This window comes from Crocuta crocuta, unplaced genomic scaffold, assembly GCF_008692635.1.
Source record: "Crocuta crocuta isolate KB4526 unplaced genomic scaffold, BGI_CrCroc_1.0 scaffold130, whole genome shotgun sequence".
NCBI lineage: Eukaryota > Metazoa > Chordata > Mammalia > Carnivora > Hyaenidae > Crocuta > Crocuta crocuta.
In genome coordinates this window covers 14,112,062-14,130,819 of record NW_027527920.1, presented here as the reverse complement: position 1 = coordinate 14,130,819, position 18,758 = coordinate 14,112,062, and the positions used below count along the sequence as shown (strand labels likewise).

Here is an 18,758-nt window from a genome sequence, read left to right as displayed (position 1 = left end):
GGGAGAGAGGCTTGGGGGCCAGAGAGAGAGCTGCGCGTGGCCCATGTGACGTGCTGCCGGCGAGAGGGTTAACCGCATGCTGACGCGAGGGGATGAAGTTGGGCACAGAACGCAACTGGCATTGCATTTTTGCGGGGGCCGGGGTTGGGGGGAGTTGCGTGCTAGCAAACCAACAGAAGCCGGGAGGGACTGTTTGTGGGAGCTGGGGTGGTGCACAGATTGCCGGGGGGTGGTGGTTAAGTCAGCCGTCCCACTACTCAGAGCTGGTGACCTTGGACAGGTTAACCTCTCTGCCTCCCCCACCCCTCTCTCATTAGAAGGGGAGGCTTGGGCTCTTTGCAGTTCCACAGTGCTGTTGTGCCGTTGTACTGTGAGCTGAGAAAGGGCCCCAAAGTATGCTTCTGCGGGTACAGAATATACAGGACTTAACCATGTTTATTCTACAAGAGATTTGCATTAATTGGCTCTCAAAGTGGCAAGGAATGGAAGATTTTGGACAGAAAGCAGTGGGTGGTCCAGAGAGTGGCTTGTCAAGATGCCCAGGTTCAAACCTCGTGGGTGCGCTAAAAGTCCTGAACAAAATCAGGGTTAATACTCCCGAGTTGTTCTTTCCTGTAGTTGATCTCATAGGAAACTTTGTATTTGAACAGGTAAAATCAAAACCCAGTAGTGGCAGGCAGCAGCAAATTAAGTGAGTCATTTCTTCAGTGTGCACGAGGTTGTGTGTGTGCGTGTGTGTGCCCGCGCGCGCGTGTGCGCGCGTGCCCAGCTGCGCTCACGCTCTCATCTTAAAGTATGTGTATGTCCGTGTTAGAAATTATTTCCTAGGAGTAACCAGAAATAATGGCTAGAATGATTTGAATCCACAAGAGTGCAGCTCCCTGGGAAGCAGGGGCAAACATTTGCAGCTTGCTCTTTAAATAGGAATTGGGTTTGTGAAAGTAAATACATTCTTTACTGAAGACCATCCCTCGGATTTGCATGCCGTGTCGCCTTTGGGGCCCTGTCACGGAGTGTGTGTATGTGAGGAAGGTACTCCCGAGACAGAGTAGGCAGTGACATCTCTTCTATTTTTAGCATTGGCTGCTGCTAAAAAGATACCCAGGTCCCTTTCTATAGTCTCAGTCCATACACTTCCCTCTTCCAAAGGAGAGGGAAGGCAGGAAATGCCCTGTGCCTCTCCTGGGTCCTTGGGGTTGCGCCTTCTGGCTTTCTGCTCCAAAGCTACCCTAAATATTCATTCCAGTCTGATTTCGTCTGTATAAAACTGCGGTTTGGGAAGAAAAACATTTTCAATGTTAATGAATAAGCTGCTGTGAGCCTGTTTGTTTACCTGACGGTTTAATAATCTTTAATGGTTTACATGTTAGGAATCTGATAGCATTCAGATAGGAAAATCCTTACTGCAGGAATTCAGCCACTAAGCCCTACAAATCCTTTCATGAATCACACTTCGTGACACTTGGAAACCTCATTAACAAACTCCACCTTCTCTCTGTGGGCCACTGACCTGTGTGTCTCCAAAACTTGCCTTTCAGTCTCTTGTTTTTCACATCCTGCAGCCAGACTCCTGTACTTTCATTTTTCTGCAGCTGAGCCCATTTTCTGTCCCTCCCCAAGCATCAGAGCCTGAGTGAACGATTTCTCTCAGAACAGCCCTCTCCTGTCTCAGTGGAGAGGGATTGGATTTCCTGTTTCTCGCTGCCAACCTGCCGCTAACAAAGTCCTCAGTTTACGAGGCCGTGCTGTCTGCCTGTGCCCCATGCCCCCCTTCTTCTGTTCTGGGTCAGTGCCTGCCAAACCCGGTGGTTCCGCAGAATCACCTGCGTATCCTGGAAAACGTGGCTCTTCAGCCTCCCTCCAACACACCAAGTGAGAATCATCAAGATGGGCAAGACCTACAAATCCTTATTTTAAAAACAAACCCAGAAAGAAGAAGGAGGAGGATGGAGGATGGGGAGACAAAACAGAGTTCTGTGGGTGATTCTGATGTACACCCAGGTTTGGCAAGCACTTCACTCGATGCTACAAAAAAGTGACAGACAGACAAACATGAGCAGCCAGCTCGGTTCTCGTCCCTACCTTGTCTCTTGCCCATGACTTTGAGGTTTTATTGAGACTCTGTTAATTCATTGACCTTGAAGTTCCTCAAGGTCTTCAACTTTAAATCCCATGGCCTTAATTTCCACTTTACTTAAACCACTCGCTTTTTGCACTTGTCTAGTCTTGGGCATTTTTTCGTCCTTCAAAATCTGGACTTCACCTTGGACTTCAGCCCACTCAGCTGATTCTTTCCACTTACTGCACAGGATTTTAACCATTATTGAGGACTCTGGTCCCTTAATTGCTTGCTGTTCCAATCCCTTTATGGCTCCATTTCTCCACTTGGAGTCTATATGTTGCCAGCCATTTCTGTTCTGTCTGGAATCCTGGAGTCTTTATTCTTAACATATTGGGCTTCTCATATTCCAGTCCTCAATCCAAAATCACCCTCATTATCTACTTTTTTTCTCCCAGCCTGCCAAGTTATCCAGGAGAAAGTCACAAAGACCTATGGACTGCTTCCACTGCAAATTTATGCTGGCTCTAATTTCACCTAGGTCTTGCTTTTCTATGAAAAAAAAAAATCCATCTTTTATTAACTCTCGACTGCATTCCTTTAGAGGTTGTGCCAGATTTTTCCATTTCTTAAACTTCCAGTCAGTTTCCTTTCAGGAGATAGCCTTTTTTTTTTTTTTTAAACCAACAATATCAAGGATGTCCATGTCCTGGGTTATTGCCCTGTACCTCAATCAGTATAAGCTCCTGCTGTACCCATCCTACACCCCCCAAAATTTTCTGTACCCATCTTTGTTCTTCTTTATTTCCTCTTTCTCTGAGGGGGGGAAATGTTTATAGGGCCCCCTCCTCAAGATTAACCCACATAACACTCCACGCTCTGCACTCTCTGGACTTTTTTCCCTTCCTTCTTGCCTCATGTGGAAACTTCTCCATTTGTTATTCCCTTTCTTCAGTTTCTTGGGTCGTTTCCTGCTCTGCCCAACCCTCACCCCCACCATATAATCAAGTCATCCTTCTCATAATAAAGGAAACTGTGCTAGAGTCCTAGCTCTGTCCAGTGGAACTTTGTGTGGTGATGGAAATATTTCGTATCTGTGCTGTCCAGTACGGTAGTCACTGAGCATGTGAAATGTGGCTCACGTGACCAAGGAGCTCAATTCTAGATTTGTTAATTTTAAATTAATGTAAAGAGCACACAGGCGATGGCTGCTGTATCTGGCAGCACGGTGTGCGCCCTGCTGCTGTGTTAATCTCTCCTAGGGCTTCCCTCCTTTGATGCCCGCTCAGTCGTCTGGCCCCTCCCTCACCTTTGTGCTGAAACTACTTTCTCGTAGGGCTCCCGCAGAGGTGTCCTGGTTGCACAGCTGAGGCCTTTACTCTGTCTTTCCTTCCTTGATCTGCCCCGCTGCCTGCTGCCGACATCTCTCTCTCTTTCCTTGTCTCCGTGTCCCTGGTTATCCATGTGCAACTTGAACCTCTTTTGTCTCCTGTTTCCTCCTGGCTTCTGAACATAGGATTTAAAAAAAATATTTATTTATTTTTGAGAGAGAGAGAGAGAGAGACTGTGAACAGTGAAGGGGCAGAGAGAGAGGGAGACACAGAATCCAAAGCAGGCTCCAGGCTCTGAGCTGTCAGCACAGAGCCCAACACCGGGCTCGAGCCCACAGACTGTGAGATCATGACCTGAGCCGAAGTCAGACACTTAACAGACTGAGCCACCCAGGTGCCCCTGAATGTGGGATTCTGTGGGGTCCTGTCCTTGGCTGTTTTCTCATCCTCTGCCGGCCTCCTGCCCTCTCTCTCCCAGAGTCCACTCCCCTGAGAGCTGACGTTAGTTGTCAGTGGGTGGTTGCCCTGCGCCTTACTGGGCACCACGATTCACTTGTATCCTGTCCTGTTTTGTCTTTGCTCCGCCTCTGTAAGGCACATACTCCTATCATTCCTGTTATGTAGGTGGAGAACTTGAAGCGGAGAGAAATGAGAATATCCGAAGTAAGTGACTGGTTGTGAAGGAGCAGAGGTGAGAGAGGAATTCTGGCAATCTGACCTGAGAGCTTGCTCCAACGAGGCTTTCCCAAGGCCCTCCAGAGGCCTTCAGATCTGCACTTCTAGACTGCCCTCTCCCAAATTCCATTCGGAATCTGATACCCAGAAACCTTGACTATTTTGTCTCTAAACAGCTCTTCATCCCAGCTTCCTGAGTCATTTCCCCCCTTTTCACTTTTTCTTTACAGAAAAGTTGCAAGAATAATTTAAATAAGTCACATCTTTAACTTAAATTCCACAAATATTAGCTGTTTGCCACACTTGCTTTCTCCTCTCTTTCACATTCTCTCTACATGCACATATGCACACACGCACGCGCACACATGCTCACATACATATGTCGTAGTTTTCTCCGCACCGTTTCAGAGTTAAGTTGTAGACATGATGCCCATGTACCTACCTCCCCCGGTGCTTCATTGCATATTTCCGAAAAGAACAAGGACGTTTTCCTGCACAATAAGCATCCAAAATTAAGACATTATCATTGATTCTGTACTGTTATCTAATCTACAAACCTTACTCAAATGTCACCAATAGCCCTAATCATGTCCTTTATAGTAAAAGAAGAGGGAAAAAAAATCTTTAAATCTTTTCCTACATTAGTTGTCATGCCTCTTTATTTTTTTAAATTTTTTTTTTTTTAAATGTTTATTGATTTTTGAGAGAGCAAGAGCTGGGGAGGGGCCGGGGAAGGTCGGGGGAGGATGGAGGATCCAAAGCACACTCTGTGCTGACAGCATAGAGCCTGATGCCGGGCTAAAACTCACAAACTGTGAGATCATGACCTAAGCCAAAGTCAGACTGAGCCTAACTGACTGAGCCACCCAGCCTGCCTGCCCCACCCCATGCCTCTTTAATTTCCTTTCATCTGCATGGTTCCTCAGTTCTTTTCCTTTCATGACCTTGACCTTGATGCTTTGGAATGGTACCGGTTATTATTTTGTAGAGTATCCTTTAACTTGGGTTTGCCTTGTGTTTCTCCTGATGGGTTTAGGGAGGCACCCCACCAGGTGACCGTGTGCCCCCTCAGTGCATTCCTTCGTGATTTCCATGCCTGTCACCATCCTCTGTAACCTGCTGTTGATCGCAGGGGTTATTCTAACTTTTCTGCCATTCTCCACATTCCCACATCCAGGTGGTCATTGGGTGAAGGGGTGCTCCCTGCAGTCTCCCTCAGTTTCTCACTTCCTTGCTGGTCCTGCTGCCTCTCTCTTGTTTCAGGACTCAGCTCCTCTGCACACCATCCCAGCAACCCTTCCAGCCCTTTGCTTCCTCTGCTTTGCCCTCCCTCTACCCCCCCTCGTGCTGCCCTGTGTTTCCTTAACTCATCCCTTTGAATGTCCCACTCACATGCTTTTCCTGATGGCCCAGGTCACGTCGGCCCTGCCTTCTGCGCAGAGGCAATGCCTGCTGTGTACCACTCACGTGGCGTGTACCAGCCTCTCTACTCTTGCGTGGCGGCCTGTTCTCTTTCCCTGCTGAATTGAAGTTCCTGAGTGTGGGGGCTGTTTCTTGCTCAGCACTGTAGAGGCTCAATGAGTATTTGCTGAGTGGACGGATTTACTTGATTAAAGTCAGTTAGCAAGATGCGCGATGATCTTAGAGTTGTCTGCTAGTGTGTGGTACGTGATGGTGGTTGTGAGCGAGACCCATGCCTCACTCCAAGAGTCAGGTAGATGTGGCTTCAAGATCGGGCCTTTTAGAGAAGCGATGGGTAATTTGAAAAGGTGCTTCCATGTTGTGAGTGGAATAAGTAATTTTCCCCTGATGACACCTTAACTTTGGGTATATGTGTCAAGACAAAGACGTGGCATATTTGATTTAAAAAAAAAAAAGAGTAGAGAAACCTAACATAGCATATTAAAAATGGCCCATCTATTTCTTCACACCCCAAATGAGCAGCTGCATGTGTGAGGAGCAGTTTCTCAGGCTCACATCCTCCCTTGGAGCCCTCGGACCACCTGTTTCTCTCCTCTTCATTGTCTAGCCGCCTCTCCCTCCTCTGCTTACCGTCGGCACTGCCTCTCTGCCTTCACTCTTTCCCCCCTTCTCCCTTGTCTCTCTTCCTGCCTGTTTCTTTCTCTTAATAACTCTTCTGCTTTTGGCCCTCTCTCCAAATGGATTATTTTTCTTTTTGGCTTATTGGATGTGGCTTTATGTTCCATGCATTTTAAATATAAAAGCAGGTGANAAAAACTTTGTTACCAGTTATAATAAAATGGTTCATTCAGTTACCTTTTTGGTACACCAGGAACGTTCCTGGGAATGTGCTGGCTGACAGACATCAAAAGGCCTGAATTTTTCAGTCTCTGTTAAGGCAAAATTGGCATTAAAGTCAATAATCAGGTTTCAGGGTGGTGAGTTGTGGGGATTGTTAGAAAGACATTATTCCTCCTCAAGGCGTGCCGGCGCTTGCTGGCCAGTGGTCAGCTTTCTCCTCATTCTTAAGAGAATGCTTTTGTGCGGATGACATCTTCTCTGGATAAAGTAGCTACAGAAGTGGAAGGCAAGAGATTCTGTTGCTTAGCTGAGTGGGGCTTACATACAAAGCATGTTTATGTGGGAGAGAATGTGTGGGGGCTGCTTTCACATTATGGAATTCTTAAAATTGTTTAACCAGGAAGATGTTATTCAGAAACCTCTGATGCCTTCCGCTTGTTTTTTGTTTATTTCAGATTTCTTTTTCCCCCATTTTTAATTATCTCTGGGAGAGTTCAGGAGTCCTCCCCTGCCCTGTCTAAAATAGTTATAAAATTAGTGCATGAACTCGAGTTGTTACTCCAAATAAAAGAGTGTCTCATAGACTCCGGTGTGGTATTCAGCAGGGACGTCCGTCCCCTTCCCACTGGGCATGAGAAAAAGGGCAGAAGCGGGAGGCTGGATCTTTCTTCCAGGGCCAAATCCTTAGCTTTTCTGTCAGGGATGCGTATAGGCTAGAACCCAGAAGTCACAACTAGCATTCTGTCTACACGAGCATACAAAGTCATGCCTTCCTCACCATGGCCCTTGGTGCATCTGGGCGGTGTATGTAATTTAGTAGGTAGAAAGTTTACACCAGCTTTTAGTAATATTTTTTCTGTTCTAGCTGTTGCATTTGGCAGATTCCCTTTTTAACATTTGGTAATGTGTCTTCTCTAATGCTGGAAAGAAAAGTTGCCAAATATAGCCGTTGATCATAATAAAACACCCTAAAAGTAATATAAAGGCACTTCTTTGTGGTGTGGGTATGTGCATGCGTGAGCGCCGGTGCACACTGCAGGGCCACCTGAAGAAGCTGCCAGGCTCACAGCTCGAAAGGACCTTTCGAGCAGCGATCGCTATGTCATCTGGGCAGGGCGGCTCAATAATTAAAACGATGGGCCTTACCAAATGAGAAAGACAAGCAAGCTAACCAGTATTTATGAGTGTCTGTGAAAAGGTGCTGTGTCGGCCTTCATGAGGGTTATAGTTGCATATGGTAGGATGTCCCTGCTGCCCCAAAGTAGCTCAGTTGGGGAGACACAATCCCTGAGAAGTTCAACTAACAATAGAAGATTTAAATAGTATTTCAAAATAGCTGTTATTAATAGCTGGGAACAAAAACCAATCTGTTTTTGCAAGGGTTCTCCTAAAAATGTTCACATTGTTCTAAGGTGTAGGGAGTGGATTAAAGCCACATCAGTGGCCATTCCTTGGGTTCTAGGGGTACAGAGGATTCTAGTCCATTTGTGGAGCCATCTGGACCTGACAGAGGCCGCATGTATGTTGCAGATTTACTGGATCTCTTCAGTTCTTTAGCAATCCCTGCTCTTACTGGCAGCCACCATAAATGGTTTGCGCATTTTAAGTATTTTTTTCTTTGTTGTTGTTGTTTTCTTGAAGGGTCAGAAATACACCCATTTTTCACCTTTCTCCCTTCAACAGAATTCCTCTTTGGAATGTGGTAGAGTGGAAGGGAAAGAAAATAAGTCTTGCAAAGTAGAATCAAGGCCATTTGCACAAAAAGCATTAGAAATAGTTGCCTTGGGGGGGCGCCTGGGTGGCTCAGTCGGTTAAGTGTCCGACTTTGGCTCAGGTCATGATCTCATAGTTCGTGGGTTTGAGCCACATGTCAGGCTCTGTGCTGACAGCTCAGAGCCTGGAGCCTGCTTCAGATTCTGTGTTTCCCTCTCTCTCTGCCCCTCCCCTGCTCACGCTGTCCCTCTCTCTCTCTCTCTCAGAAATAAATAAAAACATTGAAAAATTAAAAAAAGAAAAAAAGAAATAGTTGCCTTGGGACCTGTGGAGGGACTCACACTGTCTCTGGAACCTAAGGCTGGTGGAATGCCATGGTGGCAGCTCCCACTGATGGCAGCCACTGGCCCTGGACGATGTAAGGACAATCCCCAGGGCCTTGAGGACAGCTTCGGTGAGGCCACTGGGCTCAAGCCTCATTGTGTGCGCACAGCAGAATGGGGCTTGGGTGACAATTCACAGCACACTAGGAGTTGTAGTTTGAGGAGTGTAGACTTTCAGTTTGGGAAGATGAAAAGTTCTAGAGATCTGTTTCTCTGTTATTTATTTATTAATTATTATTTTTAAGTTTATTCATTTTTTTAATAGTTTATTTTTGAGAGAGAGAGACAGAACATGAGCGGGGAAGGGGCAGAGAGAGAGGGAGACACAGAATCTGAAGCAGGCTCTATCTAGGCAGCTTCTGAGCTGCCAGCACAGAACCCAATGCAGGGCTCGAACCCACGAACCGCAAGATCGTGACCTGAGCCGAAGTCAGATGCTTAACCGACTGTACCAGCCAGGTGCCCCAAGTTTATTCATTTTTGAGAGAGAGAGCAGAGAGGAAGACAGAGAATCCCAAGCAGGCTCTGCACTCACAGCCTAACTGAGGACTCTAACTCACAAACTATGAAACCATGACCTGAGCCGAAATCAAGGGTCCGACACTGAACCAGCTGACCCACTCTGGCGCCCCTGGAGGTCTGTTGCATAACAGTGTGCATAGAGTTAACACTACGGTACTGCACATTTAAATGTTTTAAAGATGACAAATCTTGTGTTACATGTTTTTAACCACAGTAAAAACAAAAAACAAAACAAAAAAGAACCCCAACAAACTTATTTTTCTGAACCATAGAATATCTGTCAAACTCAGAATCAGGCTTGTCTCTTGGTTTTGATAACTGTAAATGGGCAGTTTCTGAGTTTTTGTTTTAATTTTGCTCTTTTGTTCATTCTTTTATTCCAGAAGTTGTTATTTAAATTTTTGTCATTGTTAAACTAGCATACTTATTAAAGTGTTTTGAAAATAAGGAAAAGTGGAATAAAAATGTACCCAATGTCACTACTTATATTTTGGTCTATTTCTTTACATTGGTTTAGAAAGTTTTTTTAAAGATGCTTATTTATTTTGAGAGAGAGAGAGAACATGCATGCAGGGTGTAGAGGGGCAGAGAGAGGGAGAGAGAGAATCCCAAGCAGGCTCTACGCAGTCAGCACAGAGCCCGACTCATTGCTCAAACCCAAAATCAAGAGTGAACTAAAATCATGAGTCGGACGCTCAACCCGGCACCCCTACATTGTTTTAAAAAATATTATTACTTTTAGTATGGAAGCCGTGCCACACTCCCCCTCCCCAGGACAGTGGAGGGATTCCTGGGTTGCTGGGGTAATGTGGAATTGGAAAGAAATGTGAAGGTATGTCAGGTGAGATTCACTTGCCATTGACCTAAGGTACCCAGAAAGGCACATTTTGGCATGAGGATGCCCAGTGTCTTAGAGGCTGTATTAGGGGGTGTTCTAACATCCCCTCCTTTGGTGACTTACCCAAATTTCTCCCAGATCTATCTTATAACCATAATGCCATTTCCATCCCCCAAAGTGCTAGCCTAGTACATTCCTTGTAAGGATGGCTCATTTGTTCTCCAAAACTCTGTCTAGTTTAGGGAGAGGGGAGCTGTCTGTTAAGAAGAAGACAGGCTATGCTTATTTGTGCTGTTTCATTTTCTTTGTATTCCTTCAGTCTGAGCCCTGTGGTTAATTTGTGGAAACCTCTTACCATTATCAGTGGTTTTTCTTTGGCTTTCTTTATCAATCTAATATTTTGGCTTTGGAATTAGTTGCACAGCTCTCTTCGTCCTCTTTATACTGAAAACAAATTGATTTACCCAGACACCGGCTATTCATATCACAGAACAATGCCAGCAGTTTGGCACAGGTGGGTTGGGGCATTGGCATTAAAGGTAGCCGCAAGCCAAGGAAGTGTCCACTCATAGAGGCAGAGCCCCATGGTGGGTCAGGTAGGAGAGGGGAAGAAGGCAGATAAGGGTGGCCTCTGCACAATGGGGTGGTGGGTGTCTTGTCCTTGACTGCTCTATCCATCTCCACAGGCCCACGGGTCCAGTGAGCTCCTTACCTTGGGAGGAGGAGAAAGAGAGGAGTGTGACAGGGGTAGACCTTATAAATATGTAGGTCCTTTAAACTCAAGTTAGAATGTTTGTATCTTCTAAATTGTGGTGCAGTGGAGCAAACTTCTGGTTTCCAGGCCCTGATTATGGTTTTATAGAATACTATAAGCCCTTTTTAAAATCTTGTTCTTTTAAAAAAAAGTAACATTATAGCTAGCATATAAATATTTTCTATGTTACTTCATAGACTTTGTAACCATTATTTTTTTTTTTATTTTTTAAAAGTCCAAATTTTTTATTTATTTATTTTTTATTTTAGAGAAAGAGAGAGGGCACACGAATGGGGGAGGGGGCAGAGGGGGAGAGAGAGAATCCCAAGTAGGCTCCATGCTCAGCACAGAGCCTGACACAGGGCTCGATCCCACCACCCTGGGATCATGACCTGAACCGAAATCAAGAACCGATGCTCAGCTGACTGAGTGACCCCAGGCACCCAAGGAACCATTATCTTAAATAACTATTGATATCTTCTTGAGTGGATTTGCCATGTTTTAATTAACTACTTTTTTACTGTTGGACATTTAACCAATTGCAATTTATAGAAATATTAACATTTAGATAAGATCACATCCTAAGTATGGATAAAATGCTTTAGGGCTAGAGATTTGATGAAGATTAGTTACTGTTCTAATTTCATGGTCCTCAGAATGTCTAGGGCAAGATTGTATTCTGTGCATGCATTGAAGAGACTAACACTTGGACTTCTTTCCATCTCATGGTCTTTACATGTATGTTTTTAAGTGGGGGTGGGAAGAAGTTATTTTCTTTTTTAATGATACAATGAAAAATTAGGTTAAGAAGTAAAATATTGAAAAAGAAGTAAAACACTGTATATTTAGTTAAAGCCCTCTGTATCCGTATGTCTGATCCCCTCTGTCTGTCACTCAGAGACCAGTATGACTTGGTGTCTGCCATTTCCATGCTCATCTTTAGATATAGATTCAGCATATTGTTTGGCATATTTTAAATCTTTATAAAAAGGTCCTCAAGGTGTCCATATCCTTCTTCACCTTGCCTTTTTTTACTTAATATATTTGTGAGATTCATTCACACTGGCACTTGTAATTCTAATCCATTTATTTCCACAACTGGTTATTCTTCCACTGAATGAGTGTGTCATGGTTTATTCATCCATTTGCCTGATGATGGGTGTTCAGTCCACTTCCCCTGCCCCCACCATCTACTTTCTTGCTCTTAGAAACAATGCTACCTTAAGTAGTCTTATAAGTGTCTCTTTATGAACATCTTTGAGCAGTTTTGGGGGTATTTCTTAGCAATGGAATCATTGGGTCATAGAGTTTTTGCATCTTCAGCTTTACTAGGTGTTGAAGATTGCTTTCCAAAGTAGTGGTGCTGATTCACACTCCCATCTGGTGTTCCTGTTGTTTCATATATATTCCTGTCAATAGTTGATCTTGCCATACTTGAGTTTTGCCAGTCTGATGGGGTGAAATTGTATCCCTTGTGATTTTATTTCTATGGCAAATTAGATTTATTTTATAATTTGCTTCCACTGGCCAGCACAGAGCCATTGTTATAAAAAAAAAAAAAGTTGTTAAAGTTCTTATTCTTCCTTCATTGTTTTTTTGAGATTTTAAACTATTTATTTATTTATTTACTTATTTATTTATAAGTCTGCTCCACAGCCAGCATGGAGCCCAGTGTGGCGCTTGAACTGATGACCCTCAGATCAAGACCTGAGCTGAGATCAAGAGTGGGATGCTTTTTTAAAAAATTTTTTATGTTTATTTATTATTGAGACAGAGAGAAACAAAGCACGAGTGGGGGAGGGGCAGAGAGAGAGAGAGGGAGACACAGAATCCGAAGCAGGCTACAGGCTCTGAGCTATCAGAACAGAGCCCACCGCGGGGCTTGAACCCACAAACCGTGAGATCATGACCTGAGCCAAAGTCAGACGCTTAACTGACTCAGCCACCCAGCTGCCCCTTTATGAGATTTTTGAAAAGCAAAACAACCATTTAGAATGTGTTAAATGACTGAAAGGTAGATTATAAAATAAATCTTCCCAGTGAGCAGAACCACACTCCCATGTGATTTGGTATCAGAATCCTGGGTGACTACAGCTGCGGACTGAGTACAGGTGACTGCCACTTGACGGGTCTCCGCTGTGCTCTGTCAGTTAGGAGTAAGTCACAGGCCCCACCACACTCAACGGGAGGGGATCACACAAATATGGACTCCAAGAGGCAGGGATCCTGGGGGCCACCTCACACAGGTAGTCTGTTCCCCACAATAGGTACCAGGTAGTGCTCATCCTGTTTCAGGTTTAGATGTTCAGCGTGGCTACAGCAGTCAGAGACCGTCACATCTCAGGAGACAGACTCTGGTTCCCAGCACAACGAGAGGAGTAGCTGACAGAGTGGGGCTCATGCTGCTTCCTGCACATTCTCCTTTTATACGCATCCACGTGGGAAGCTAAGTGAGGTGTGTGGTGAGTGAGGGCTCAGGGCAAGAGGAGTGAGCAGGAGTTATCTCAGTGGCTAATGTCATTGGACCATGAGAACTTAAAACAACATCCCTCAGCATTCTAGAACTCCTCCTGCTGCTGCAGATTCTTAGGTTGTTGGAACCAGTGATGAATTTTGCCTCTTCAAACTCTGCTTTTACTAGATATGCAGTATACACTGTCCTCCTGTCTGGTTGCACATTCATTCTCTAGTTAGAATATAATTCAGTTGATTACATTCAACATTATGAAATGTCTTCGTTTCTGTCATGTGTCCTTGAGATTCATCCATCTAGCAAACATTCGTTGATCAGCAGTGTTCCGGGAGCTTGGGATGCTGTTGACAATATAGCTCCTCATGGAGCCCACAGGATAGAGCCAAAGACTAACACTGAGCCAGCGATCACAGTGTGAGATCTCTTTGCCCTGTTGTAGTTGTATCAGCAGCATCCTGGATTGTTCTTACAGATCCTCTGATTTTATCCCTTCTTGACTCTTTAGATTTTGTCAGAGTCTCACCTCAACCTCAATTTTGAAAGTAGCTGGCGGGGGCGCCTGGGTGGCTCAGTTGGTTGAGCGTCCGACTTTGGCTCAGGTCATGATCTCACAGTTCGTGGGTTCGAGCCCCGCTTCGGGCTCTGTGCTGACAGCTAGCTCAGAGCCTGGAGCCTGTTTCCGATTCTGTGTCTCCCTCTCTCTATGACCCACCCCTGCTCATGAAGTTTCTCTCTCTCTCAGAAAAAAAAAAATTAAAAAAAAGAAAGTGCTGGCACTCTGCCCCACTGACTTTTATACTACATACATCATTTCTTAAAACAAAGGAAAGGAAAATAAGAGGCCAAAAAGTTGAACTGAATCATGATTTAAAATAACATTCAAGGGCACCTGGGTGGCTCAGTTGGTTAAGTGTTGGACTCTTGGTTTCCGCTCAGGTCATGATCTCATGGTTTTGTGAGTTTGAGCCCTGCCTCAGGCTCTGTGCTCAGTGCACAGAGCCTGTTTGGGATTCTCTCTCTCTCTCTCTCTCTCTCTCTCTCTATATATATATATATATATATATATATCCCTCCTCTACTTATGCTGTCTCTGTCTCTCTCAAAAATAAATAAACATCTTAAAAAATAAAAAATAAAGTAACATTTCAGGGGCACCTGGGTGGCTTAGTTGGTTAAGTGTCTGGCTCTTGATTTTGATTCAGGTCATGGACCCAGAGTCATGGATCTAGCCCCATGTCTGGTTCTGCACTAAGTGTGGAGCNAGTACTTTCTTTCTCTCTCTCTCTAAAATAAAATAGGAAAAATAGCAAATTGACATATTAACATAAGCAATTTCTGAGTGGTGGTTTTCACTTTATTCTTTACACCTTTCTGTAGACCTTACATTTTAAAATATTAATCACAAAAAGCATTTTTCAGTTTAAGAAAAAGGTGTTTCTTAAAATGTTTCAAATTTCTTCATCCAAAATATGTGTGCTACAGACTGTTCTTTTCACCTCTGTGCGCTGGTTCAGAAAGCACAAGTGACAGCATTGTCCAGCTGTAATGTCAGCACGTGCTGATGCCAGCAGTGCCCAAATGAAAGGATTATAGCAGCTGCCCAATCATTTCCCCACTCACCCCACATAGTAAACAATATCACAGCTCCTTAAACAAATGAGTACTATTTGCTGAGCCATTTATATAAAGTTTTTATTTTAAAAAATGGACGGATTTTCTATCAGATGTGCATGAGCCAGGCAAGGGAAAGGAATCAGCCCTAACTGGAAGCGCATTCAGTGCCTGAAGGCCAGACAGTGTTCTGAATTCTCCATAGTTTTTCAGTACCTGGGGAGGAAGTGGCGGAGGCGCTAGGTTTAAATCCCTGAATCTGTTCTTTGCTGGCCACATATGGTCAGGCCACTTGCTGAATGTCTTGTTTCCTTTGGTTAAATGGCGATAAGAGCAGTCCCTTCGCCGACTATGAGGATGAACTCAACTAAGGCACCTAAGTGTGTTCCAGGAATGTCTGATGTGGGTAAACCCTTGGTGAGAGCGAGCAGCTATTCTTTATGGGGTCCCTGGCCCAACAAGCTAAGGCCAGCCTGCTACGATCATACGGTTCGCAGAGAAGCCGGGACTCAGTAAGGGTCTTTCTGACCTGAAGGCTGGTGCTTTCCAGGCTAGAGAAGTTTGTCTGCGGTGGCACAAAGTGGGAGTGGGGGACGGGGGAAGCACAGACAGTAGAGGGAAGGAAAATGGACAGCGAAAATGGGCAGTTAAGGAAGAGGAAGGGGCCAAGGAAATTGCAGGGAGAGCCCTGAGTGGTAGGAAGAGGAAAAGGAAATGGAGAGAACCCAGGCCACCTAGGCCAGGGGAAGAATGGGAATAGCAAGGAAGGAAGATGCTCCTTCCCAGGCCCCGCCCTTCTGGGCTGAGTTCCTGGTCCAAGGGACCTCTCCCTTCTTCTGGCCCCCCACCCCTCTGCCGCTTGCCTTTCCCCCTCCCAGCGCCGATGCAGCGAAGCTGCGTGCCCCACACTGCCCCAGGACAAAGTCCCAAGCCTTGAGTGTGGGTTAGAGCTAAGTTAGAGCTCGATTGCCTCCCACCTGTCTTTCTAGACACACCTTCAGCTGTTCTCTGCTCTCTATCCTTTCCCTCTATTTTTAACTATAAGAATATAGGCTTTTTCCCCCACCACCAGATTACAACCACTTTATTCATACATGCTTTGCCTATTTTTAAAAAATTTCTGACACGCTGTACTTCAGTGCTGTATTTTAATAGTAAACTGAAAAACTAAATTTTTATATGATTGGAATTTAATTTTTCAGTAAAACCTATCATTTTAACTGATCAAAATCATATATCATTTTACATCAAATAATACTGTAGGTATTTCTACCCAATAAAAATCCTTATAATCACAAGTAATCACAAGTAATTATTTTGATTTGGATAATAGCATTCTCTTGTGTGAACAACCGAATGGTATAGATATATTGCATATTTGGAGCATTGCGATTTTACTATTACTTTTTCTTTTTTTTTTCTTGTTTCTTATTTTTTACTTTTCAAGAAAGAGAGAACATGAGTTGGAGAGGGGCAGAGGCAGGGGAGAGAAAGAGAGAGAGAGAGAATGAGAATCTAAAGCAGGCTCCATGCTTAGCATGGAGTCTGATGTGGGGTTCGATCCCATGACCCTGGGACCATGACCTGAGCTGAAATCAAGAGTCAGATGCTCAACCGACTGAGCTGATTTTCTTTTTTCTTTTTTCTTTCACTTCTTTTTCTCTCCTTGGTTTTTTTCTCTCCTTGGACATACCCGTCCCTTCCCCTAATTTCCCCAAGTTTTTATAAACTCATAAACTGGAGATTAATATTATAACAGTAAAATACAGCACAATCAGAACAGTATACAACCCAGATCTGCTTAATAATGTTGTAGACCCACTTACGGTGCGAGAGCTCAGATTTAGAAATGTGGAGGATTTCTGGCTTATGCAGATAAGCTAGAATTGACAATGGGAAGATCTGAAAATGATCTTTGAGAAGTTATTTAACCCAGTGACTTATTTATTTTTAATCCTTATTCATTTGCGGTATAGATCCCATTGTTCTGGTAAAGAATCATGACAGTAACCAACCAAGCAAACTAACATGAACAAATTCCTACCACATGTCATGCAGAGGGCACCAGTTCTGAACAGACCTCAGTGTGTGTTGTGAATTCATGCCATGGGACAGTTCCCATTGTAGAGAGTGCATAGGGCTCGGTAGTAGGTTTGTTACTGAAAAGCAGTCTTAGACAGTGAGTGTTGGATAGACTCTTTTCAGAAAGTTAATGTGGCTGGGTTTCTGTGTCCCAGGCAGGATAATTCCAGCGGGTGGGGTGGCAGTGGAGAGGGCTAGCATTGGCTGGAGTGGCCCTGTATGGGGCTGGGAGAATGGGCTATGTCAGAGTATTCCAAGAGCATAGAAAGTACAGGTGGTGTTGGAGTACTGAGGGAAGGTGTGGAACAGTCTGTCAGTTCTCTACTTCGGGAAATCCTACTCATTTTCATTAGCTCCTCCCTGACCTGGCTGCTACCCAGAAACAGTAAGGCATTTCCTTTTTTCCTCTCTATGCGTTTTTCGTTCATAGCCATTTGTCGCATTGTTTCTCTGTAGGCTATGAAACCCTTGAGGGGGAGGGATTTGTTTTTTTTCTGTCTTACATATTTAGGTTACTCAGCTGCATAATAGATGCCAAATAAATGTTTCTTAGGTTAGGCTGTTCTATAGATTAATATCTCAACTAAGGTATATTATAACTTTAAAATGGTAGAGATTCTATGCTTCTAAATACTAACATCTTCCACACTAGCCTGATTTCATGTAATCTAAATGACAGATTATTATCTTAAGAACTGAAGAAGTCCTTTGGCATCATAACTTGTTTGGCATGAATCACTTTTTTCTTAAATGTAATTTCTTTAAATTCAAAGTTCTTTGTCTAGGAAAATGAAATGTTCGCATTTTGAAACTCTAAAAATAACACACTGGAGAGATGATGCCAAAACAGTGGTTTCAATCACAAATGCTCTCTGAATCCAGCATCTAAATGAGAACTAATTACTGAATCAGATCATGGTTACTAGGCATTCATTGTTTTAAGGCAATCAACAGCAGTATTGAGAAACCCAAGTAATGAAATATTTTAAAAACTCTCCAGTTTTGTTCAAATTTCTAATGTGCTGGTATGATCAACTGTTCCTTATATGCAAGTATGTAATATGAATGATGATACCTTATAATAAAGTTTTAATATAAAATCTATCTCATTCTCCTAGTGGATAGATAGGTTTCCCCCAATCAGATCTGATTGATCATGTATTGTTTGATTTAAGATTGATTTATTTGGAAATAAGTGCCCTTAATTTGCACTGGAATTTACTAAATTTTCTGAGATCACATTTACTAAGGTAGTTTCCTACCTTACATGATTGAATAAGCCTGTTAAAGAAACTATCTTGTTTCTGTAAAAGTGGTTTCTCAAGCTTGAAATGCAGTTATGGGATGAGGAAACTTCAGGAAACCCCACTTAACAGTCCTGTTGATCTGTCTAGCAAAGCTTTGCAGTATTAATTTTGATTTTGCTCGATTATTTTCTCCTTACTTAGAGGCATTTGTGATTTATTTCATGTATAAGATAGAAGACATTTAATAATATAACTGATTGGTGTGTCAGCATAATTTACAATCCACTTAGTAAGTTAATAATAAGCTTTAGACGTCATTTAAATTCCAGATATAAACTGTTAAATAATTTAATGCTTATTTTTTTCAACAGATGTGAATTATTAAAAAGAAAATGGCCCGATGGTGCCCTGTATTTCCTTCTCTCGTCACCGAGGAAAGGTATAATATATGGAAAATATGCATCTAAGGTATACTTTTCCTTTCCACCGATCCCATGAGGGCTGCTAGTGGGTGTGATGGTTATTATCAATGAAGGCTTGCGGCTGTTACGTTACCCAAGGATGATTTTGTTCAAGGGCAAGAGAAGTACACTTGTGTTCCCTCTCCAGCTTCCAATGTGTAGGATGCTGTTGGCTGCTCAGCCTTAGTGAGAAGTGAAGACTTCGTAATAGCCCTGCGGTACAGCTGTACTTCTGGTCGCTGGTAAAACGCAACTGTGAAGGCCTGGGAGCTAATTTCCCACTAACCCTTTTAAATCAGAAGTTGCAGACTGAGGGTTCCATAGACCAGAATTGGCTCCTGGAAGCA

General features: G+C 43.7%; 1 protein-coding gene across 5 annotated transcripts in view; it reads left to right on the top strand.

Annotated features, from left to right (window-relative positions):
- Window positions 1-18,758, top strand: part of FAM81A (family with sequence similarity 81 member A) — a 125,592-nt gene that overhangs the window by 51,703 nt on the left and 55,131 nt on the right. For 3 of the 5 annotated variants that reach the window (XM_077747839.1, XM_077747848.1, XM_077747829.1), the window contains one exon: window positions 18,322-18,389. In XM_077747839.1, coding sequence (XP_077603965.1) covers window positions 18,343-18,389 — 47 coding nt within the window. In that variant the 5' untranslated portion in view covers window positions 18,322-18,342. Of the gene's footprint in view, window positions 1-18,321; window positions 18,419-18,758 lie in introns of those variants that run through there. The other 2 variants (XM_077747861.1, XM_077747851.1) reach the window with 1 other exon arrangement.